The sequence below is a fragment of the Gymnodraco acuticeps genome, unplaced genomic scaffold (assembly GCF_902827175.1).
Source record: "Gymnodraco acuticeps unplaced genomic scaffold, fGymAcu1.1, whole genome shotgun sequence".
Lineage (NCBI taxonomy): Eukaryota > Metazoa > Chordata > Actinopteri > Perciformes > Bathydraconidae > Gymnodraco > Gymnodraco acuticeps.
In genome coordinates, this window is record NW_022990475.1 from 115,683 (window position 1) to 141,473 (window position 25,791).

Sequence of the window (25,791 nt, forward strand, 5' to 3'; positions counted from 1 at the left end):
ACTAGAAAGGTAAAAGTCCCACAAATGAACTGTGATGGGATTTGTTTTCTCTCACCAGTGAAGGTAAATGTTGATTTTAAAGATGAGATGTGTTTGTTTGTGCAATGCCGAGATCTCATGACCATTATTCTATTATGTATTTGTTCTCTAGTCGAATCTCAGGTTTAACATTAATTATAACGGTGCTATAACGGTCTGTTTGCATTGACAAGATGTGCTATTCACGCGGCACACCTGATGGCGGGTGTTATAAAAGATATTCCATAATCGTTTTTCTTCATATTTTGTATGTATTTTTCATTGTTTGTTCAGAACTAAAAGGTCCAAGAAGTCCCACAATTGAATTTAATATTCATTTGACATGTTAACTATATCGTAAAGCGCTTCATGGGAGTAATTGTGGGATGATACATTTTCAAAGTATCACGATATGTATCGGTTGAGTATCGGTATCGTTCAGTGGTATCGGCATCGTAAAAAAGTCAACGATATGCATCCCTAACTGGGGCCGGTGGTCAACAAACCCTACCAATTATCCCAGTTCAAATAATATTGTCAAACTCGAACCAGACTTTATGTCTTTATTAGGATCCCCATTAGCACTAGCATGAGCATTGGCTATTCTTCCTGGGGTCCTCACATACTCAAAACATACATAAACATACAACAAAATTAAAACAAAACAGCTCATAATTTCATGCAATTTACAGTGAAATGAAGTGAAAACTAAAATGGTCATCCAATTATCGCCATCCTAAGGCCAAACAAAAGTAAATACAAATAAGTGTACATAATAATATATGCATACATAGCCACAGGCACAGTTCAAATTTCCTTTGTAATACTTAAATAATTTTTTAGCAACCTTTTGAAATGTACTTGAGAATGTTCCTGAATGATGTGAACCGGTAAAGAGTTCCAGCTGATCATGGCTCTGTACATGACTGTTTTCTGTCCCATATTTGATTTAGATTTGGGTAATACAAACCTTCCTTCTATTGTATGTCGTGTTTGATAGTTATGTTGTGCATATTGCGCTATAAACCTTTGTAATAATATATCTGGTGAGTGAGTCACTGTAATATTTCTGACAAAATGTAATAAAATATAAGTTGACCTCTGTCTGACAGTTAACCATTTCAGTGTCTCCAGCATTTCAGTGACTCTGGTTCTGTAGGAGCACTGCAGTGCACATCGTGCTGCCTTATTTTGTGCTACTTGTAGTTTGTTTAAATCTTTTTCAGCAGCACTAGACCATATAACCAAACAATAATCAAGCTGCGACAGAACCAAAGCATCCAAAACTTGTCTACTGACATCCATAGGCAAATATTTTACAATTATTTTTACAAGTGACACACCCCTTCCCATTTTACATACAACATTATCAATTTGTTTAGACCAAGATCATTTATGATCCAGGGTTATACCTAGCAATTTTGTCTCCTTGACCTGTTCAATTTCAATATGGTTTAAATGTAGTTGCAATTTTGGTTCACCTTTTAACTGATGATTTGATCCTATTAATAACGATTTTATTTTTCCCGCATTAAGTACCAACTTATTATTTATGACCCACTCTGATATCAGTAGTAGATCTTTATTCATAACATTTGTCAACTCTCTTGTAGTTGCCACAGAGCTCCCTCTATACAAATCAAACTGTAGACGTGTGAAAGCACCTATTGTTTTAAATAATGGTCGGAATGTGACCGTGAGCCTTCTGAATTACCGTGGGACAGCACATTCTAAACTAAAATATTCAATCAATAAAGTAACATCTTATCTTAATAATATCTTCATATTAATAATAATAATTAAAACTGCGGTCCGCAGCCCCGCATTTAGATTAATCACGGGCATATTTATCAACTGAACATGCCCATTTTCTACGGTAATGTGTCTGACCCTCCACTGATGCTGTATACTAAGTTTGGCGTTGAAAAAGAAAACATGGAAATTTAAGGTAATATTTCACTGTTTTTAACATTATGCTAATAAAAAAAAAATGAAGTAGGTGGAGCTTTGGGGTTCAAGGACATAATATGTAGAGTAGGTCCACCCGAATAAGTGGGCAACATTTCAGGTCATTCGGAGTTACGGTGCCACTTTGTAAAGGTTTCCAAAAATGGAAATGTAGTAGTTTGGATTCATTTGTGACATGTAAATCGTCAAAAATGGTACATTCTCCGTTAGCTTACGAGCTCCCCGTTTGAGCTAGCAACTATTTTCTTCGCAATTTAGCATCATATTGGATAGGGGTTGAATTTGTCCTGGAATTGAATTTTTCCGATCATTCCCCTAGGAGGAGTTCACAAGAATGTGCTTAAAATGCATGAAAAACGCACATTTTTCAAAATGGCCGACTTCCTGGGGGGCGGGGCTAATGGAAGGCAATTTGAAATATGTGTGCAATCATAATAGTAATGTGTATACAGCGTTTCGTGAATATCGGAAAAACTATATGCGAGCAGTTTGGAGCAATTTGCGCCATGTGAATCGTCAAAAATTGTGTATTCGCTGTTAGCTTACGACCTCCACGAGTAATGTTTCAAAAATGTGCTCCTCAATTAAGTATCATATTGGATAGGGGCTGAACGTGTCCTGGATTGGAATTTTTCTGATCATTCCCCTAGGAGGAGTGCGCAAGAATGTGCTTAAAATGCATAAAAAACGCACATATTTCAAAATGGCCGACTTTTTGGGGGGCGGGGCTAATGGAATGAATGTACAAATATGTCCGCAATTCCATGAGGAATGTGCCAAAATTCGTTAAGTTCTGAGAAACTATGTGACTACCACACAATAGGGGGCGCTAGTGAGCAGTTTTTTTGAAAATGTACGTTTTTTTTTTACATTCTCGAAAAGGTCTTGGGCTCTGACGTGTGTCCCAAGTTTTGCGTCCGAAGCTCATTTTATGCTATCGCAATTTTTAAAAAAATGTATAGGCCACGCCCACATTCTGCATTTGTTGCGACACTTTAAATCTGAGTTCGTAGTCACCCCGAGAGTATGTGTAAAAAACATAAATAATAATTCGTCCATCCGCTCTTGAGTTATAAATTGGTGGTGTTTTTGGCGCCCCCTATAGCCCTAAATGAAAATTATTTGGTGTGCTTATTTCCCAAGACAGACTTAACCTTTCCACCAAAATCTGTGGTGAATGGATACGTTGTTGATGAGTTATGAGCATTCATTTCTAAGCCCTGCCTTTTTGCGAGTACGTTTTAATTCATGGCGGAAATATTTATCGTTTGAACATGCTCATCTCCTAGGGTAATGTGTCTGACCCTCCACCGATGCTGTATACGAAGTTTGGTGTTGAAAAACTGAAAATGGAAATTTAAGTGAATATTTAACTGTTTTGAACATTATGCTAATTTGAATTTTAAAAAATGTAGGCGGAGCTTAGGGTTCCAGGAAGATTATTTGTAGAGCAGGTCCACCCGGATATGTGTGCAAAATGTCAGGTCATTTGGAGTTACGGTGCGACTTTGTACATTTATTCCGAAATGGGTTTTTCATAGGTGGCGCTAGCGAGCACGTTGGAATATTTAACCCATTGACTCCAGAATATTGTATTTTTCACCAGTCCTGGCGTCCGTGCAAAATTATACAACTTTGTCAGCGTCTTAAAGGCCTCAAAAACAGGAAACGCCAGCAGAAAATAATAATTCCACCAATAACAATAGGTGCCTCGCACTTCGTGCTGGGACGCCGTTGGGTCCTAGCGCTCCGTGCTCGGGCCCTAATAAATCATACAGTATGTGTCCGAAAGGGAGCAGGAGGAAGCAAACACAAAAATATACAAAAAATATACTGTATATTAAAGCAAACGATTGTAAAGGTAAAAGTATGAGCATAACAAATAAAGAAGTGTAATGTAAACATTTACATTATTATTATGATTATTTAATATATAAAGACTATATATTATTGAATTACAATATTAGATATACTTTAGTTGATCTAAAATATTGACGTGTTCAAATGCTCTTCAAAACACAACTGCAAGTCCATGAAACTTGTCTTTCTGTATTTTTGAATGAAGCGCCATCTCCTGGTTAAAACCTGAAATTGAAAATCTGGCAACGCCCTCTTGGAAAATAGTGGGAGGGCTTAACATTCCTCGATACTGGTCTTAGGCAGGTCGTAGGCAGGAAGCTGTAAGCTGGAGTCTGAAATGAGGTGCTACATCTGTACGTGTACGGTACGGTTAAAAACTGTTCCTCGACGGCGTCTCTCAACAGGTTGCCCATCACTGTGGCTTTAGCACAGGCGCCGTGGGAATTGTAGTCCTTTATAGTGCGTTGACTACAGACGTCACAATTAGGTGGCCTTTCTTATAAAATCAAAATACTGGCTCTAACACTAGTACCTAAGCAGCCAGCTTGATATTAGGATTTGCTTGCTTGTCATTGTATTCTCATGTTCTTTTAAGAAAAATGTACTTGTCCACATTGCTTGCCGAAAAGGCAGATCTGCTGGCACTAACAATGTCTGCTGCTTTGGAGAACACCCTCTCGCTAGGGACAGAGGTAGCAGATACAGCCAGGTAGCGCTTTGCTAATATGTCAACATAAGGATATTTGGCGTTTGTAATAGCTTTGGCTCGGTCTGAACTTTTTGCGAGTGGTGGAGGCTTAAATACTAGTGGGAGTTGGGTTTGCACTTCAGTCTTTTTTCTTTTGGTACCGGTGATATTCACGTTCGGGTGATGCCTTTTCAAATGAGTGTGCAAGTTTGATGTATTGCCAGCCGCGTAACTAATTTTAGTTGAACAATGCTGACAAAAAGCTTTGGTTCGGTCCACCTGTCTTTGTCCGTCATCCTTGTACGTAACTGCGAAACCAAAATGTTCCCAAACCGGAGACTTCAATGATGCTGGAGGATTTTTGAGCTCAACTTTATACACATGTGCACCGAACCGAAGAGCCCTTACCGAATAATTTCGGTACAGGTACGTATACCGTTACACCCCTAGTAAAAGCAAATAAAACAAACACTTTGGATTCATTCAAATTGCGCGAGAATAATTCATAAAGAAATCAATGAATAAATATGTACAATAATAAATCTAAAATGTTACTTGATAAAGAATAGGGGAACTAGTACAAAGGTCATTAAGTAATTAAAACGTTAATATAAATTAATGTAAAATCTCATCAATCAATTATTGCCAACATATGCCAATATTTATAATATATTCTGTATATATAGCCATGCTGGTTAAGGGTGCCTTGAATTCTGATTAAATCATCAGTGACACCAGCAAAGCACCCCCCCATCTCACCATCTCACCTCCTCATCACCTTCTCTTCTCTGCGTCTCTCAAAGAGGCGGAGGTTGGAGCCAAAAATCTCTAATTTGGACCGATCAGACCAAAGTACAGATTTCCACTGGCCTAATACACGCTGTCTCCTCTGAACAGAGCATGTTAAAGGTCCCATGTCATGCTTTTCCGGTCATTACCCATCCCCTTGTGTATTATGTAGCTTTTTCTGCTAACGGTCGGCAGAGTCACAAACCCTCAAAGTACACCCTGTAGCGAGTAACACTCTAAACAACACAGAAAAGACGTGTCTATTGTTACGACCTGCCCTCTACTCCGTGGTAGTGGCTCATGGGGAGACCTGCAACATAAAATAATACACACAAAAACTAGTACTTGATAACGATCATGTATTGAAGTACAGCCGTTTACTCACACAAGCAATCCGGCAGACGAAAAGAGGTCTGGAGGACTGGCCAAAAGAAAAAAACAGAAGGAGGGAACCCGAGCCAGCCACACCACGGGCTGTAGGACCCAGAGTTTCCCCTCCCCTAACCAGAAATCAAATAAAAACCCTATGGGAAACAAAATAAAGCGTGCAGCAGGGAGACAGAAAATACAACAAGGAGGGGAGCACGTAACATCTATGCTGCCCCAGAACAGAGATTTTTCTTTTGGGGGGGGGGGGGGGGGGGGCAGGAGCTCCAACAAGGCGTGTAGGACAGAGAGTGAATACACATACTATACAGAGATGCTGTATGAGAAAATCAATGTGATTTTGGAACATTGAACAATGTAAATCTATTCTAGTAGACCTCAACAATGGAGTTATGATCAGTAGAAATGGCCATGTCATGGGACCTTTTAAGATTGTCTGCTCCTTGAACTCTGTGATCATCTATGTGGGCTCTAATCTGAGGTGCTTTAATTTGCGGTTTCTGAGGCTGGTAACTCTGATGTATTTATCCTCTGCAGCAGAGGTAACTCTTGCTCTTCCTTCCTCATGAGAGCCTGTCTCATCATAGCGTTCAATGGTTTTTGCGACTACACTTGAGGATACATTCAAAGTTCTTGACATTTTCCGGATCGACTGGCCTTCATTTCTTAAAGTGATGATGGACGGTTGTTTCTCTTTACTGGGTTGAGTCGTTCTTGCTATAATATGGATTACAACAGCAGTCAAATAGGGCTTTCCACTGTGCACTAACTCTACCTCTGCACAACACAACTGATGGTCTCAAACACATTAAGAAGGCAAGTCATTCCACACATTGACTCTTGACAAGGCACAGGTGTTAATTGAAAACCACTCCAGGTGTCTACCTCATGAAGCTGACTGAGAGAAGCCAAGAGTGTGCAAAGCTGTCATCAAGGCAAAAGGGGGCTACTTTGAAGAATCTAAAATAAAAATCATGTTCTTGAATTTTTAACACTTTTTTGTTACCTAGATAATTCCATATGTGTTCTTTCATAGTTTTTATGTCTTCAGTATTAATCTACAAATTAAAATAAACAAAAACATTGAATGAGAAGGTGTCCAAACTTTTGACTGGTACTGTATATAAAAAACACACACATTTTAATATTTAGCAGGTTCCCTCATCTATAATCATTTATACAAGCGCAACATTGAACATATGTGTTGCTTCTTTTGGGCTTGTTTTCAGACCTGGTTGCTTATTTCTCTCAAATCTGGCAACAGAGTGGGCAGGGCGCAGTATCCAATAGTAGCAGTAAGCTAACGAGAGGCTACGTTCAGCTGGTGACTCGAAAGTCGGGACAGAGAAAATATCAGCAGTTTGGAAGTATTATAAAATTGAAAGCAAAGGTAGTGTAACAGCCAGATGCAATGTTTGCAAGAAGGAGGTTCCGCGTGGTGGAAAGAACAGAGCTCAACACGACCAATCTAATACGCCACCTGAGAAACAAACACCAATAACACGGCGAGTACACTAGGGCTGTACCCGAATATGCGAATATTCGTTCGTTGGAGTACTATTCGGGTTTCAATTTCGTTATTCGGAAATTCGTTTTGTTTGTTTTTTCATTTTGTTTCTTTTTCAAATTGAATTTATTGAAATCTCCAATATCAACGTAAGAGCTTGTGCCTCTTCGTGGGGTGCTAACACTTAACCATAAACGTTATCGTTTAATTTCTCCGTCTTTATATGTAGATATTACTTTTCTCCGTTACGTTGTTTCCAAAGCAACAACAACTTCCTGTCAACAGCGCTACAGTGTACCTCTCCTTCAAAATAAAAGCATGCCCATAAATAGGAAGCCAAGCCAAATTACACTTAAGACATATACAACTGCAACGAAAGTAACAAACACAATGCGATATCCTTTTTAATTTCAAAGACAAATTGGGTTACATTAACAAATAACCAGTGGTGACTGGTCATTAGGGGCAGGTGGGGCACAGCCCCACCTAGTGTCAGCAGAAAATATTAAAAATAATGATTACAAAAAAATGCAATAAATAAATATATTTTAAGATCATGGTTGATCATCTGATTCGTCTGTACATTGCTGTTTTAGTCCGTGTTCTTCTAATTAGTGTCTACAGTGTGTGCCTATTGAGCTGTTTTGAGCCATGTGGGACAGAACCCGATCATGCCCCTCCCTCTCACTGTCTAAGTCAATGGTGACTGTAAAAACTACACTGCGCATACTCAGAATATTTTCCTATTTAATGTGTGTGGCAAAACAAAATAATGACCATAGGGGCATTGAGCTGCCATCCCCACCATACGTCATCTCACATAATTCAGAGCTGATTGGCTGCCGCGAAAAGTGTGGTGTGTGAAGAGGAGGAGAGAGAGCTGCAGTGAGGCGTCCTAAAACCCGGAAGTAAGCTGCGCATGGCTTCCCTCGACAAAAAAGCAATGAGATTTCTCTATAGGATTTTAGAAAATAGCTCCAAATAAAATCTGTGGGAAACAAACCTGTTAGATAAATGCACGTTTTGTTCAGCCGATTATATCCACATGTCTACCCTACATTTATAATTTTCTAATCATAAATCTATCGATTAGATTTATGATAGACTTTTGAAACTACAAGAAGATAAGGAGGACTTTTACAAAAAAGTAATTTTTGTCCAGAAGGATAGGCAAATGGACTTAATCTTCAAGTCAAGGTAAGACCGCAATTTTATTGAAAATGGGATCTTACTAAGAGAGAACAATTCAATATTTAAATGATACAATTTAATTTTTTGGGTATCCTTTTGTTGAACTGAAATATTATATTTTGATTTAAGTCAAAATATAATATTTGTAAACCTGAAGAGTCAGTGCCAGTGCCTCACCAGCCATGAACCTCACTGCAGAAGCTTATATAGACATCTAAGTTTTTTGTGCCCCACCACTTTTGTACATATAAAAACGCCACTGCAAATAACTATAAAACAACAATACTGTAGAATAACAAAATTAATGCCGTGAATACACCGAAATACACGTGTTGAAGCGGTTTGCTGCTGATTACTATTGAATTGTGTTACTCCAGTAAGATGGAAATATAATACTTTGTTTATTCATGTTATGTTAAGCTGCTGTTGTTCATTGCATTATTACTAGACTAGTTAGCCTTAAAGGTGACATGTCATGCTTTTCCGGTTATTACCCGTTCCCTTGTGTGTTATGAAGGTTTTTCTGCATGTAAACGGTGTGCAGAGTCAAAACCCTCAAAGTACACCCTGTAGGGAGTACAACTCTAAAACAGAAAATACCTCCCCAAAACGCCTCGTTGGAGATACGTCACTGTCCATTTGATTCTTCCGGGGACATCATGATGTCATGTCGTCCCCGGAACGAAATGGACCAATCCGTGGAGCCGTTACGTTACGTCCGCGGAGCCGTTACGTTAAGCCCCCGCTGATTGGTCCAAATTGACCAATCCACGGACTTCCTCACACACTCAGTGCATGCAGCTCTGCTGATCTCTCCTCCCTGGCTGCAGGCTGATAACAGACAGTTGGGATTGCGGCGAAATTCTCTCTGCAGACCCATTCTCACAGCGTTTATCAACCTTTTTCTTACTCAATATCAAGCCACACTTATTGTTTTTACTTCGGCTGTGACTTTGTGTGTGCTCAGGGTGAGTTTGGCTGTGTTTCGCTGTGTATCGCTAAACAAGGAAATCACACCTCCACGGAGCTTAGCGCGATTCACAACGTCCCGACTGGTCCCGACCAATCGGAGCAAACTGGGCTCACAGGGAGGGGGGGGGGGCAAGAGCGGCAACGAGCCGTATAGTGGAGAGAGTGAATACTGCTGAATACACATACTTTACAGAGATGCTGTATGCGACACCAATGTGAGTTTGGAAAATTGCACAGTATAAATCTATTCTAGTAGACCTCAACAATGGAATTATGATCAGTGGAAATGGCCATGACATGTGACCTTTAAGGCTAGAATTCTGCACTAAGCCACATTTTTATTTTATTTTATTATTTGTGACTGAATGTGAACTTGTGAAGCTAGTCAAGCTACCTCTTTCCAGTAGAGTTATTTTTGTTTTGTTACTGCACTATCTGCACTCAATTTGTTTACATGGTTATTTTGTGGTGGACCACTGATAAGCTTTATTTTGTTTTGATCCAATGCTGCACAACCAGGCTTGGAATTTGGTCATTTTAGGGGCAAGGCCATTTGGCCTTCCCGTTCACATTTTTTTTAAGGGCACAAAGGCCACATGACAGGGCACAAAGGCCGTTTGGTTAAATTACGCTGGTTTTACCTTTCAGATTAATACCGTAACATTCTCATTCACCAAGAACCATAAATTATGTATTAAAACATTTGTTTTTAATTAAAAAATATTGCATAAATATGAACATATACACTCAAACACACAAACAAAACTACTTAACAATACAAGCTCAATTTGAAACAGTGTGTGTGAGAGAGAAAGAGAGAGAGAGAATGTGAGTGAGAGAGAGTGATGGAGACTGTATGAGAGAGACGGAGAGAGTGTGAGTGAGAGAGACAGGGAGTTTTAATCTGACTCGGAATCAGAATCAGAATATGGAACAGGGTCAGAGTTCAGTCTTGGCCCATATGGCTGAATTTCTGGTCTCCTGCTTGAGAGGCCAGCTCTCCACCACCTTGCCACTGCATCCTCACTTTTGTATTCCAAGGGATCACATCCCTTTGATTTGATTAAGAGGAGATCTTCTATTGTTTTCAATTTCAATCTCAAGCGCCAGTCTCCTTGGATCCTCTTGATAGTTGAGAATTGGCGTTCAACTTGGGCTGTGGAGACAGGGAAGACCAGTACAATCCTGATGAGATGAAGGAGGTTTGGATAGATGGCTTCTTTTTCTGTGAGCATCCTGTGCCATAGCACAAGGAAGGCATCCCTCCTGTGATGCTGATGAATGTCATGTTTGGCTCTCAGCCACTTTGGCCACATTGCAGCCATTACTCAAAAGCAGTGGCTCAAAATGCTCACAGTCTCTGAACTTCCTCGTCTCCGTAAGGGTCGATTGCCCTGATGTTCTCTGGCATATTGTGTGGATCGAAGATCTCAGCAGCCAGGAGCACAGGGTCTGTGGAGAAAGTCGCAAACCGTTGAGAGATGCAGTCAGTGATTCTGTTGACTATTTCCACCCTTTGGTGGCGGAAGGCCTCATCAGACGTAGAATGGTGGCTGATAGCCACTCCCTTAAACTCAAAAACACCAGCGCTGCTTGTGCTGGTGAAGGCATTGAGGACAGGACGCAAGTAAGGGCCAGGTTTTTCCCTCTGTCTGAGCAGAGCAGTCTGGGAGGCCACAACCCTACTCCTGACAGAGGAAAGGGACAGCTCATCTGCCTGGAAGTCCAGAGAGAGTTCAGACAGTTCAGCCAGGAGATCCTGGTATAAGACCATATGCAGGACGAATTTAGACAAGGTTAGTTGCCGCCAGTACGCTTTCAGTTTGACTTTGTCTTGTCCAGGTTCATCTGCACCCTGGAGAAGATGGACCGAGAGACTATGATAGTTGGCAGCAAGGGCGACTAAGGCTTTCCTTCTGTGGTTGATCCACCTTGTCCCCTGAGCACGTGTTGGTTTCAATACATGCTCCTCAAGAGCCTCTCCGAGGTCCTTCAGCTGCCTCCATTTTTTGGCTGAACGGCGGTAGAGTGAGTAAAGGCGGGTGAGAAGGTCATCAATCTGGAGGGGGGGGGGGTCGTCAGAGAGACGTGTGCAACTCGATTTTGACAGGAAAGCAACTGGAGACTTCTAGAATTGTGTGAGTAACATTCTGTCTTTGGACTTCTCTGTTTCAGTGTGTGTACTCTGTATCAATGCTCTGTAGTTGATCTGACTGAAATTGTGATTTTAAATCTCAAAACCGCTACAGTATCTGTCAGGCAGAAACTTAATTAATTAAAAGTAATTTGACTGAAACCTTAAAACTGAACTAACTGACTGCTAGGGTTAACTTTGATTTAAACATTTGTAGAATACTAAGAGCTTTATTGAGTAGGTGTAACTGTATTAAGGGTTAAACTCATAACTTTATAACTTAGGGTTTCATGTAATTATAAAACCATTGGGCCACTTAAAATACAATAATAAGTCAGGAGGGAGCCAGTCTAGATTTCCTTTTGAGGGCCACCAGCTGCAGAGAGTTAACTAATTAAAGGGACGTGGCCCCACAGCTGTGAGAACTCAGCAATCAGGTGTCCATTTTAGGTAGCACTTTCCTGGAGCGTCAGCTTCAGCGTCAGACAGGCTAAGACTGACAAAGACATTGGAGTCCTGCGGGAGTAAGACTGACAAAGACAAAAACTCATCTCTTTCGACTCCACTTCGAGCGATAGAATTAATAACAAAGCACTTATATACTAATAAAGGACTGGCTTATCTAAAGCCAGTTGAGTAGCACTTGAAATGTTTGGCTCTATGAAACCTGATGTACTTATATGATTCTGTTTTCTTCAAGGTTGTGTCTTCCTGGTCGAATGTACTTATTGTAAGTCGCTTTGGATAAAAGCGTCAGCTAAATGCAATGTAAAAATGTAATGTAAAGACATTGGAGTCCTGCGGGAGTCACGAGGGAGGCAAAGAGGAGGCAAATCCTACTTTGATTGAGCTAAAGTATCGCTGGTGTTTTATTTTATTTGGTTGTTTAACCCCTCATGCTATAATCATGTGTATTTTCTCCATTCCTGTTTATGTGTCTTCTCGCAATTATCACTGGCCCTGTGTATCTCGTAATCGATATAACCGGCCTGCTCTCGTCTATCCCACATGCTCCACTGAGATCCAACATCTAGTTTCAGGCGGCCTGTGGAACTGCCAGTCAGCTGTTCCTAAGGCTAACTTCATCTCTGGCTACGCTTCCCTGCAGTCTCTGGATTTCCTTGCTCTCACTGAGACGTGGATTACTCCATCCAACACATCCACCCCAGCAGCTCTCTCCACTGCATATTCCTTCTCCCATACACCCAGACCCACTGGCAGAGGAGGTGGCACTGGTCTCCTGCTCTCTCCCAAATTGAGCTTTTCCCTCTTCAAGCTACCTAACTTCACTCCTTCCACCTTTGAATTCCATGCCGTCACAGTAACCCATCCTATACAATTAACCATTGTTGTTCTCTACCGTCCACCAGGCGCCTTGGGGGACTTCTTGGAGGAATTAGATAATCTCCTCTCACACATCCCTGAAACTGGTCCTCCCGCTGTACTTCTCGGAGACTTCAACCTCCAGACAGGGAAGATAGACAAACTAACATCTCTGTTAACCGCCTTTGCTTTCTCACTGTCTCCGTCCCCACCAACTCATAAAGCTGGGAATGTCCTTGATCTCATATTCTCAAGGAACTGCACTACTTCTAACCTCTCGTAAACCCGCTCCACACATCCGATCACTTCTTCATTTCATTCTCTCTACCCCTTTCCAAACTTAACAAACTAATCTCTTCTCATCCTGCACCTGTCCGCCGTAACCTTCGTTCCCTCTCCCCCTCTACCTTTGCCTCATCGGTGCTCTCAGCCCTCCCTTCCTCGGACTCGTTCCAACTACTACCTCCAAACTCTGCTGCAGAAACTCTCCTCTCTACTCTCTCATCCACTCTGGACTCGCTCTGTCCTCTCACATCTCGGCAGGCTCGTCAGTTCCCTCCTGCTCCCTGGCTAAATGATGCACTGCGTGCTAATAGAACCGTCCTTCGGGCAGCAGAGCGGAAATGGTGGAAATCCAAACACCGTGACGACCTCCTAACCTATCAGGCTCTCCTCTCCTCTTTCTCTGCTTTGATCTCTCAGGCAAAAAGCACTTTCTTTCAAGATAAGATCCAATCTTCCTATTCCAATCCCCAAAAACTATTTTCCATCTTCTCCTCCCTCCTGGACCCTCCAAAAGTCCCTTCCCCGTCCTCCCTTCTGTCAAGCGACTTTGTTAACCACTTTGAAATAAAGGTTGATGATATTCGCTCTTCTTTTTCTGACTCACCTTTACTCACCGCTGGGTCACCAGACCCTCCTTTCACCCACACACTGACCTCCTTTTCCCCTCTCTCTCCAAGTGAGGTTCTTACCCTCATTACCTCTGCCCGCCCTACCACCTGTCCTCTGGACCCTATCCCTTCAAACCTTCTTCAGACTATCGCTCCTGATATTCTACCGTTTCTCACCCATTTCATCAACACTTCTCTAACTTCTGGTCACTTTCCAAACAGTCTCAAGGAGGCAAGAGTAAACCCTCTCCTAAAGAAACCCACTCTCAACCCGTCTGATGTTATAAACTACAGGCCTGTCTCTCTCCTCCCGTTCCTGTCTAAAACACTTGAACGCGCTGTCTTTAAACAACTCTCCTGCCATCTCCATCAGAACAACCTTCTGGATCTGCACCAGTCTGGTTTCAAGGCAGGTCACTCCACAGAAACTGCCCTCCTTGCTGTCACTGAGGAACTGCACACTGCTAAAGCAGCCTCCCTCTCCTCTGTCATCATCCTTTTGGACCTGTCTGCTGCATTCGACACGGTGAATCATCAGATCCTCCTTCGCACTCTCCAAGAACTTGGAGTTTCAGGCTCTGCACTTTCCCTCCTCACCTCATACCTCAAAGACCGCACCTACAGGGTTACTTGGAGAGGGTCTGAGTCCGACCCTTGTCAATTAACTACAGGGGTCCCTCAAGGCTCTGTTCTTGGTCCCCTCCTCTTCTCCTTGTACACAAACTCGCTCGGATCAGTCATTAGCCCGCATGGTTTTCCATACCACTGCTACGCTGACGACACCCAATTAATTCTGTCCTTTCCCCGCTCAGAGACCCAGGTCGTCGCACGCATCTATGCTTGTCTAGCTGACATCTCTCAGTGGATGTCTGATCAAGCTCAACAAGGCTGAACTGCTTTTCCTTCCGGGAAAAGATTGTCCCACTCTTGACCTAACAATCAACATTGGCACCTCTGTTGTTTCCCCGACTCAGACTGCAAGGAATCTGAGTGTGACCCTAGATAACAACCTGTCCTTCACTGCAAACATCGCTGCTACAACCCGCTGCTGCAGATACACGCTTTACAACATCAGGAGGATGCGTCCCCAGCTGACCCAGAAAGCGACGCAGGTTCTGGTCCAGGCTCTCGTCATCTCACGCCTAGACTACTGCAACTCCCTCCTGGCTGGTCTACCTGCATGTGCCATCCGACCTCTGCAGCTCATCCAGAATGCAGCGGCTCGCCTGGTCTTCAACCTTCCTAAATTCTCCCACACCACGCCGCTCCTCCGCTGCCTTCACTGGCTTCCGATAACTGCTAGAATCCACTTCAAGACAATGGTACTTGCTTACCATGCTGCGAATGGATCTGGCCCTTCCTACATCCGGGACATGGTAAAACCGTACACCCCAGCACGTGCACTCCGCTCTGCTTCAACCAAACGGCTCGCTGCACCCTCGCTGCGAAGGGGACCCAAGTTCCCATCAGCAAAAACACGTGGGTTTGCTATCCTGGCTCCAAAATGGTGGAATGAGCTCCCCATTGACATCAGGACAGCAGATAGCTTACACACCTTCCGGCGCAGACTGAAAACTCATCACTTTCGACTCCACTTTGAGCGATAGAACTATTAACAAAGCACTTATATACTAATAAAGGGCTGGCTTATCTAAAGCCAGTTGAGTAGCACTTGAAATGTTTTTGCTCTATGAAGCCTGATGTACTTATATGATTCTGTTTTCTTCAAGTTTGTATTTTGTTGGTCGAACGCACTTATTGTAAGTCGCTTTGGATAAAAGCGTCAGCTAAATGCAATGTAATGTAATGTAATGATTGTTATAGTATTGGCGACCTATTAGTTGCGTTCAGTGTTGGGAAGTATACTTTTAAAATGTATTCAGTTACAGAATACATGCCCTAAAATGTCATTTGTAACATTACTCCATCTAATTACCGTATTCTAAATACTTGGATTACATCAGTGCTGTTTTACATTTTATCAAGTGTGAATCAAGCTGCTATTTCAGAGTTTGAATCACCCACATGATGCCAGCAAAAACCCACAACTTAACTATAGGATAAACTGAAACATTATGTATCATCTCACAGAAATGTCAGAACTTTAGTTCAAAAAGCCCAGAACATCATATGAGAAGGATTCCAAAAGTAACCCCTACAATTCCTTCAAAGAGAGACGTATCCTCCTAACTAGTGATAGCTCACCAGCTATCGCTAGTCAATCAACATGACTGAAAAGTGTAGCACTAACGTCAACACCAGTCATTTTACAAATGGCTGAATAGCAATAGTGTTTCTTAAACGTATACATTAAGTTCAGCCATAAACCACATAAGTCAGTCATGTATTATATCAAAACTGCTTAGCAAGAAAAATACTAGATTCAAAGGTGACAGCTATCTGCTAGCTTGTAGAAGCAACACTAGATGTAGACCCCTTGAAGGGAAGACGTTAGCGCTATCCAAACTAGCTAGCTATCGCTAGTCGACTTTAAACAGTTCTGTGTGAAGTTAAAGGAATTCTCAACAGCCGACCAATAACTACAGTGTCAAATTATCCAAATGACTTGCAACCTCTCACACCAAACCATTTGCTACAGCTCAAGGTCAAACCTTCGTTGCCCCCAGGCTTATTCCATCAGCAAGATACATACTCAAGACACCGCTGGCGACAAGTGCAGTACATAGCAAATTTGTTTTGGACCAGATGGATCAAAGAATATCTACCACTTTTGCAAGAAAGACAGCAATGGAATTGCATTAAAAGGAACTTCATACCTGGAGACATCGTATTAATTATGGATTCAAATGCACCTTGTGGATCCTGGTTAATGGAAAGAGTTATGGAGACACGTCCTGGATCTGGAGGATTAATTGTGTTCTTCTTAAGACAAAAACCAACACGCTGGAAAGACCAATAAGCAAAATATGCCTAATGGTGCCTGCCTTAGAATAAGGAAATAACTGAAGATGGACAATTAAGACACCCTGTCTATCTCAAATAGAATATGAAGACTGACTTTGTCTGGCTCTTTTTGAATTTGTGTTTATTGTTATTAAAGATGCATGCCCATAACAATAGGGGCCGGTATGTTAGAGCCAGTATTTAGATTTTATAAGAAAGGCCACCTAATTGTGACGTCTGTAGTGAACGCACTATAAAGGACTACAATTCCCACGGCGCCTGTGCTAAAGCCACAGTGATGGGCAACCTGTATTCTTTTGAATATTGTGAAGGACTATTTTCTTTGTTGCATGTGCAAAAGTTTGTTATGTTATTTTGAGCAAACACATCGCAACATCTTCTAAACCATTGGAGGCCAAGCAACACTTCTAACTGTGAGTAATTTAAGGGAAAGAAACGAGTTAGAACTGTCTGTTTAAGGCGTCTAGTGGCTTGATGGAAAGACAAGGAAGGAAGCCACGACAACTAGTACAGTACAGTTCAAATACAGATTATTTCAGATCATCGAAATGCTGCACCTTAATGTTTATTTTATTATATTTTGTATTTATTTGAGTGAATATTCAGTTTTATAATAATTAAAAACCCAAAACTAATAGTTTATGTTTTGTGAGTATTAGTACAGTAAAGTTCAAATACAGATTATTTCAGTTCATCAAAATGCTGCACCTTAATGTTCATTTTATTATATTTTGTATTTATTTGAGTGAATACATTATTCACAGTTTAATAATAATTTAAAAAACCCAAAAAATATTTTATGTTTTGTGATAATTTGTTCTGCTGTACCGAAAACGTACCGCACCATGACCTAAAAACCGAGGTAGCCGGACCTAAATGTGTGTGAACCATTACACCCCTAGCTTTTACACATTTAAAAAGAAAAGGTGAATAAAGAAGCACATTAAAACTATAGTATCAATGTATGTCACATTTAACCAACTAGTGCCTACATGTAGGGGTAATATTTAAATCAGTAAATTAAATGGCATATTATTCAATGTATGTATTTTTATAAATATATTTATTTTGGTAGGTTTGCTCTTCCGTAATACATTTTAATTGTTATAATAAAGTACGTATGTGTCTAATAATACTTACATACTTTGACTTAAAGGGATAGTGGAAATGGAACCTCAAATAGTTTCGTTTTAACTTATATACAAGCATAATTACGTACCAAAACAATCACACCTGATTAAAAAAATATAATAATTGCCTTACGCATGTTAGAAGCACTTTATTGCAGCTTCCCCGAAGTTTTTTAGAAACGAAATGTTCGACTCAGCCAAACCGGAAGTGACGAAAACTTAGGAAGACGATACGATAACAAACCATGGCGTCTATGCAGAATGAACGTGGAAGGGCAAATATACCAGACAAAGAAGAAGGATTGTACGAGGTATCCAGTGATGATAGCGAGTCAGAAACATCCTCTCGGCTTTCCTACGAAAATGTCGTTTTAGGAACTGAATCTGAATCCGGTTCAGTAAGCGACGATGGTGACAATATTGAGCCAGACGATGGACCATTACGTCCTTATTTGTTCGAGCCCGAGCCCGAGGTGATGGTTCACGGCATGGGCAATGGCGAGGATGACCAGGACCAGGCGCCTGATGATGCACCCCTACGCACAAATAATCTTGACTGGTAGGTCCCTAAGCATAGCTCACGCATCTTAAGATCACCTGTAGCCTTTACAAATATTAATCATTGTTAACCAGTTAATCCCGAAGGTCCCCCCAGTGGACCCCTCCCACAGTTTTTTTTCTCTCACATGCCTCAGGGCTTCTTAACATTTATGAAACTATTAATGTTTCATACCCTTTTAAAAAGGTAAGAAACTCCGCTAACTGACAATAAGAACAATTGTTAGCTAGAAAAAACACAAGAGTAATACCAAGCCTTTGAATTAGCATTGAGCGAAACAATGCTAACTAATGCTAACGCTTTTTTACACACAACACACGGTAGAAATGCCCTTATTACTATCTTAACTGCACAAACAAGATATACGATTTAAAGCTGAGACTCCACAGATTCCACACATGTAATGTCATCACTGTAAGACCTCGAATTCCTGGAGCTATCAGCCAGAAAAGAGAAAGTAAACAACATCCGGTTCCAAAAATATTACAATAATTACGTCTTACCTTTTTTGATTTGTGATCAAAAGTTGTGTTCAACGGAATAAAAACGCATCTCAAGGTTAATCCAATGTCGTTGTGTCACGTAGAATTGTTTACTGATAATCAATCATCATATTTATGGAAATATACTCGGTATAAAGTATTGACACATCCAGGGCCGTATCCAGAATTTCCTAAATACCGAGGTCCAAACATGCTAGGGGGGTTTGGGGGATACCCCCCGAGATTTTTGGGATTTTCATGATCTAGTTATGGTGCTTTTTAAGTCCTATGGGGGGTCACAAATTGGATAATATATCGATTTCAAACCATGTCAGTGGGCTGACAATGTCAGCATCAATTATTTTGAAAGTGTAATACATAATAAGAATCAGTTGATTGTTACTATTAATGATCTGGACATGCAGAAGAGGCTAAAATGAAGGGGTTATTATGCCTACATTCTTTTGTGTGACTGTACCTGCAGTTCCTCCCTGACTTCCATCACTTTCTCTCTCTCTCTTTCTCTCTGCCTGTCCTGTCTCTTCCTTACCAAAGCTGAGCTTCGACTGACGTAGTCTTTTCATTATATCTGAGTCAGTGTAAAAACAAAACAAAACAATGTTATATCTTCAATGTTTTACTCAAATTGAAATAAAAGAAAAGCATTACAACGTTTGTTAAAAGGTAATCCTTCTGACATTGGATGAATGTAATTAACTGTAGCTCTCTAGCTAGTTTATTCACGCTATTTAAACCAAAGTATAGCCTATAGCTGCAATATAAGTTAGTGTGCATGTTGTCGGACGTCCACTGACTAACGTAGAGCGTTCACACAGGATCTGCTGCTTATATGATGTCCTGATGAACAGAAACACAAGCAGCCCGCTGGACTCAGATCTCTAGATACCTCATCACTCCTTCGCTGCTCCGGTTCAAGTCCGGTCTGCGGTGATTTGTTGATACATGTCGTCTTCTTCTGTTTGCTTTAATCGAGGCTAAGTAGTTATGCAGCGCCCCTATCGTCAGTAAATGGAAGTACTACAAAGAACCCCGTTTAGTGTAATTATTTCACAAGTTTTGTTACACAGCTCGAAAAATATAACCGAGGTCCGGACCTCGGTGACCTCAATGGTGGATACGCCATGGACACATCTATTCACCATAATAAAGGTCGGCTATTCACATGCAAATGCTATTGAATGTCCGCCATTGTTTGTGCCCGTCTTCCTATGCTCTCGTCATCACCCGAAGATTCCCGAAGTATTTCGTTTCATTGAGAGGGCGCAGTAAAATTGAAAATAAAATGAAACTAGGCGCATGAAATTAAAAAAAATTGTTTATTATGCTTATTTTTAATAAAAATACATAAGTTAAACCCAAAATTCGCGGATTTCCACTATCCCTTTAAATAAGATATGAACGCATACTTACACTTTTAATGGAGTATTTTCACAGTGTGGTGTTCAGGATCTACTACCTGCAGCAAGTGCTGATAGAGGGCCTAAGTGTTATTAATGTGATAATAAAGTACTACTGAAGAGCTTAAAGTGTTAATGAAGGGTAAAGGGAACATACCTGCTATGTGTATCCGAAGCTGAGGCTGTAAAGCAGCGTCCAGTAGTTTCTGGAGTCTCTTGTTCTCCTCTTTGGAAAGAGACAGCTCCTCCTCGTGCTCTGCTATAGTCTTTTCAAACAGACCAAATATCTCTTCAGCAGCAGCAGTGAGTCGCTGCTTCTTCAACGACAGCAGCATTTGGACTTTACTCATGTTTACTAGAGTAACCCCTGCAAACCCCGTTAAACACGCCGTTTCTCTCTCCCTCAAACTCTCAATCTGACTAGTGTTGCTAACGTGTTTCCAGCTAGCATGCTAAGCTAGCTCCTATAGTCCGAGGTAAACGCTAGTGATGACAGTTTGACACTGAAGCTTCGAACGGAGCTTCAACCCTGGACTTCCTATTTCATAGAAGCAGTGCTTCTTCTTCTTCTCTTGCTTTTGGCGGATTACAAACAACTTAAAAGGTGCTTACCGCCACCTACTGTACATGAGTATGAATCATCACATCATTCCAACTTTTTAACTTATGCCCTAATCAAAATCAAAATAAATCAATAAATCAATAAAACCATGAAATAAATAAAACAAAAACCAAATCTATGTTCTTTCCTGACCTAATGTTAAATTATTTTTCCTACCCCAGTTTCACTCAAGAATTTAAACAGTGCCTTTCTGGTAGCTCTTACTCCCTCTCCTTTTGTTCCCAAAACACCAACCACACTCCATTCCCTCTCTGCCTCTAAAACGTTATCCTTTAGTTGTTCTCTTTCCGCTTTATAGATGTCACAATGTACCAATATATGTTCTACATCTTCTTTTACTGCACAGTTCGCACACTTGTTACTGTCACTTTTCCCCCATGATATACAGCGTACTATTCAAAGCCGTGTGATTTATTCTGAGTCTAGCCATCATGATTTCCTCCCTTCTGTTTCTTTCTTTATGAATATTAATTGTAATTGTCTTTTGTACTTTGTGATAGTCCTTGCCTTTCTGGTCTTCCTCCCACCTCTTCTGCTAGATCTCCATCCCTTTTTTCTTAATTAATGACTGCTTTTCCTTCTCCTTTACCAAGTTGAACTGGTAATGTTATTTGCTTTTGTAGTGCACTTTTTGCTAATTTATCAGCACACTCGTTCCCTTTCACCCCCTCATGTGCAGGCACCCAGCAGAACTGTAGATCTATGCCGCTTCTGTGCAGTCTTAACAGGCTATGATTCAGTTCTATGAGAATGTATTCTCTAGTAGTTGTTGATTGTATGCTTTGTAATATGGACAATGAATCTGTACATATAACCACCCTATCTGGTCTGACCTCTTCAACCCACTGCAATCCTATTATTACAGCAAGCATTTCTGCTGTATACACTGATAATTGATCAGATGCTCTTTTTAAAATAGATATTTTAAAGTCTGGGATGTATATGCCAACTCCAACACACTCTTCCTTGTTCTTAGAACCATCTGTATATATTTGTAGGAAATTGTAGTACTTTTCGTTCAGATACATACTTGTTTTAATTCCCACTTCATTTATTTGCCACTCTTTTTTCCTTTCTACAATACTCATATCTATTTTAGCTTCTGGGAACAACCATGGGGGAACACTGCTAAATGGGATTGCTTTGGCAAATGTGATATTCTCCACTCCATATGCCCTCGTTCTTTCCTTACTCGTCCAGCCAAACCCACGTCCCTGAAATGTTGCATATTCCCAGCAATCCTGTAATATTCTGTTTGAAATATTTTCTTCTCCACTTCCTTGTAGCCTGACCCAGTATGACAGAGAACGTTTCTCTCTTCTGATCTCCAGAGGTGTCTCTCCTGCTTCTATCAGAACTGCCTTTATCGCTCCAATACATAACCGTAATGCTTTATATTGTATTCTATCTATTTTTAAAAGCGATGTTTTTGCTGCTGCTCCATACACTATACAACCATAGTCTATTGTGGACCTCATAATTTATCTGTAAATGTCTATTAATGCTTGTTTGTCTGTGCCCCAGTTGCATCCAGCTACAGCTCGCAATAAATTTAATACTTTTTTGTATTTTGTTTCCACTTGATTAATATGCATTTTCCATGTGTATTTGCTATCAAACCACAGTCCTAGGTATTTGAACTCATTCACCTTTGTCATTGAACGATCATATAGTGTTAGCTGTTGGCCATCAATCTTGCGTTTGTTTGTAAATACCATGTAGCATGACTTGCTTTCTGACATTTTGAATCCCCAGTTATATGACCACCTCTCCACTTTTTTAATCGCTCTAGCTATATTCTCCATTACGTATGGGGCATTTCTTCCTCTCATCCAAATAGCCCCATCATCTGCGTACAGAGCAAATTGTATGCATGTGTCTAAGCATGTAAATATATCATTAATCATGATGTTAAATAATATTGGACTGACTGCACTCCCTTGGGGGATACCATTTTCTATTTCAAAATAATTGGAAATATCTGCTCCAACCTTTACTCTAAATGTCCCGTCAGTTAAAAAGACCCTTACCCAATTGTACATTCTCCCTCCAATACCCATTCTACCCAATTTGATCAGTAACCCATCCCTCCACATAGAGTCATACGCCTTTTCAATGTCAAAGTACACTATTGCCATTATCTCTTTCATTTTCAATGTTTTTTCCACATCGTTACTCACTCTTACTAACGCATCTATTGTGGACCGCCCTTTACGAAATCCGCTCTGAAAACTACTCAGCAGCCCTTTCTGTTCCAGTACATGCGAGAGCCTACGGACAATGATCTTTTCCATCCATTTACATAGGTGTGATGTAAGAGCTATTGGTCTGTAGTTACTAGGGTTTGCTGTATCTTTCCCTGGCTTATTGAATGGTAGCACGATTGCTGTTTTCCACACACTTGGCATATCTCCTTCTCTCCAGATTTTATTGAAAAGACTCAGCACAATTTCCATAGTTTCCATAGGTAACTGTCTAAACATAGCATAACATAGCTGGTCTTGTCCTGGGGCTGTATATCCTGTACCTTGTAAGGCTATTTTGAGTTCTGACATTGTAAATTCCACATCCAGAGCTGACCTATTATCCTGTCTCTTCTCCTTCACGTTTTCATTCTCTGCTAGTAACTGCTGTTTTTGCTGCCTATGAATATCACTGAGATGCTCCCCACTATGTACTGCTGCAAGTGTCCTTCCTAACATATCTGCCTTCTCTTTATCTGTCACTGCCAGCCTCTCCCCATCAACCAAAGCTGGCATTTTAATGGATTTCCTTTTCCCACTCATCTGCTTAAACATGGACCAGACATCACCTAATGTTACTCCTCTGCCAATGGTAGAACAAAATTCTCTCCATGTTCTCTTTTTTGTATATTTTCTTGTCCTTCGAGCAGCTGCCCTTTTCCTTTGAAACTCTATAACATTATTTTGTGTCATGTTTTTCTTTAATTCTCTAAATGCATTATTTCACTCTTTAATAGCCCTGCTGCATTCCTCATTCCACCATGGCACCACTTTCTTCCTACCCTTGGTTGTTGTTTTGGGTATACTGTTCTCTGCTGCATTTAGTATATGTTGCGTTATTTGGCTTGTAATGACCTCTATGCTTCCCTCTGATGTTAGCAGGTGTACCGACTCCTCACACCATATCCTAAATTTCCCCCAATTAGCTTTAGCAAAGCACCACCTGGTTATCACACCTCCTTCCTGCATATATACATTAGTATTCATTTTAGTAAGCACTGGATAATGGTCACTTCCTACAGTGGAGTTATTCAAAACAAACCATTCGCATGTATGAACCAAACAGTTTGATACTAATGTCAGATCCAGGCATGATACTTTCCCCCTGTGTACATCTACTCTTGTTCCATGTCCATCATTAAGGCATACTAGTGTTCTTTCCTCCAGCATTTCTTCCACTATGTTTCCGTTACTGTCTGTATGGTTGCTGCCCCATAAACTGTTGTGTGCATTGAAATCACCACACCAAACTTCCTTCCTATGTTTATTGCCTGCTATTTCTTTAAGTATATCAGTGGTTAGATTTTGACATGGGTTGTATACATTGATTATCCTAATGTTATCTTGTTTCATAGGGTTGCAAATGTCCACTATAATACACTCTATATCATCAGGAGATTGCACCTCCCTGTATGCCACACCATCTTTGAGAAACGTGGCACACCCTCCACCATTTTGACTATTAGCTCTATCATGCCTTATACAGCTAAATCCTGGAATGACAAAGTCTAATTGAGGTCGTAACCAAGTTTCTTGCACACATATTCCCTCAGGGACTACCTCTAGCTCATATATATATTTTTTGAATTCTTGACCATTAGCTATGAGGCTTCTTACGTTCCACTGTAGTATGTGCAGAACCATGATTAAGGATCTAACCCTCATTCTGATTTTCATTTTCCCCAGCTCCATTTATAGCCAACATTGCATGCATCTGATCTGCTTTCATATATTTAATGTCTAGGAATTTTCCAGCTGCCTCCACAATGGCTTTGATTCTATCACTTTTCTTTTTTAACTGTAATGCAACATTTACAGTATGGCATATGAATACCACAAAATTCACCTTTTTCACTCCTAGAACATCATCATCCTCTTTACTCTTGGTGGCGCTGTGGGGTTGGATTTGAAGATTACTTTTTGGTGTGTTCCTGCCATTTTGTATTGTAATGCTCTGCTCCATTCCACTAGGGGTCTTATTGATTGTTATTGTTCCCCTTACTTTCTTTATTGCTTCTGCGTATGAAACTTTGTTTGTAATCTTAACCCTCTGCACCTCTCTGGCCTCTCTCTGCACTTCACATCCTCCAAACGCAGCACTGTGATCTCCTCCGCAGTTACAACATTTAACCTTTGCATCCTTTTCAGATTTTCCATACTCATGTTGTCCTCCGCATCTCGCACACCTTAGCTGCCCTTTACACTGCTGCGCTGTGTGCCCCATTCTTTGACATGCGTAGCACCTGAGAGGTTTGGGAATGTACTCCCTAACAATGAAGTTCAGATATCCCATTTGTACTGCCTTAGGTAAGCTTCTCTCAAACTGAATGAGAACTGACAATGTTTCTTTGAGTGTGCCATCCCGTTTGCTTTTAAGCCTTGTGACTTCCACTACTTTGCCTCCTTTTATTTATCTTTTAACATCTTCCACTGACATGTCCAATGGTACTCCTGAGATTACTCCTCTCAGTTTTGCCATTGCTCCTGGGACATGCGCCTTTATTTTCTCCCCATTCAGTGAATTCATTCCCAGTATCTTTTCCTGCTGCTCTTTGTTATTGGCATGTATCAAAACCCGCTTGTTGTTCATGAATTTAGCAAATTTAATTGTTCCAATCTCTTTTTCAATTGCTTTGGTAAGTTTAATCGGGTGGTAATGCCCACCATCCTGATTGAATTATA

At 40.8% G+C, this 25,791-nt stretch overlaps 1 protein-coding gene across 1 annotated transcript in view; it reads right to left on the minus strand.

The window, feature by feature from the left end:
- LOC117552646 (zinc finger and SCAN domain-containing protein 31-like) overlaps positions 1–25,791 on the minus strand; it is a 34,026-nt gene that overhangs the window by 2,801 nt on the left and 5,434 nt on the right. Inside the window, exons 2-3 of the mRNA XM_034226221.1 lie at positions 24,514–24,517; positions 20,402–20,727 (exon numbers count right to left, since the gene is read on the minus strand). Coding sequence (XP_034082112.1) covers positions 20,402–20,594 — 193 coding nt within the window. The 5' untranslated portion in view covers positions 20,595–20,727; positions 24,514–24,517. The remainder of the gene's footprint in view (positions 1–20,401; positions 20,728–24,513; positions 24,518–25,791) is intronic.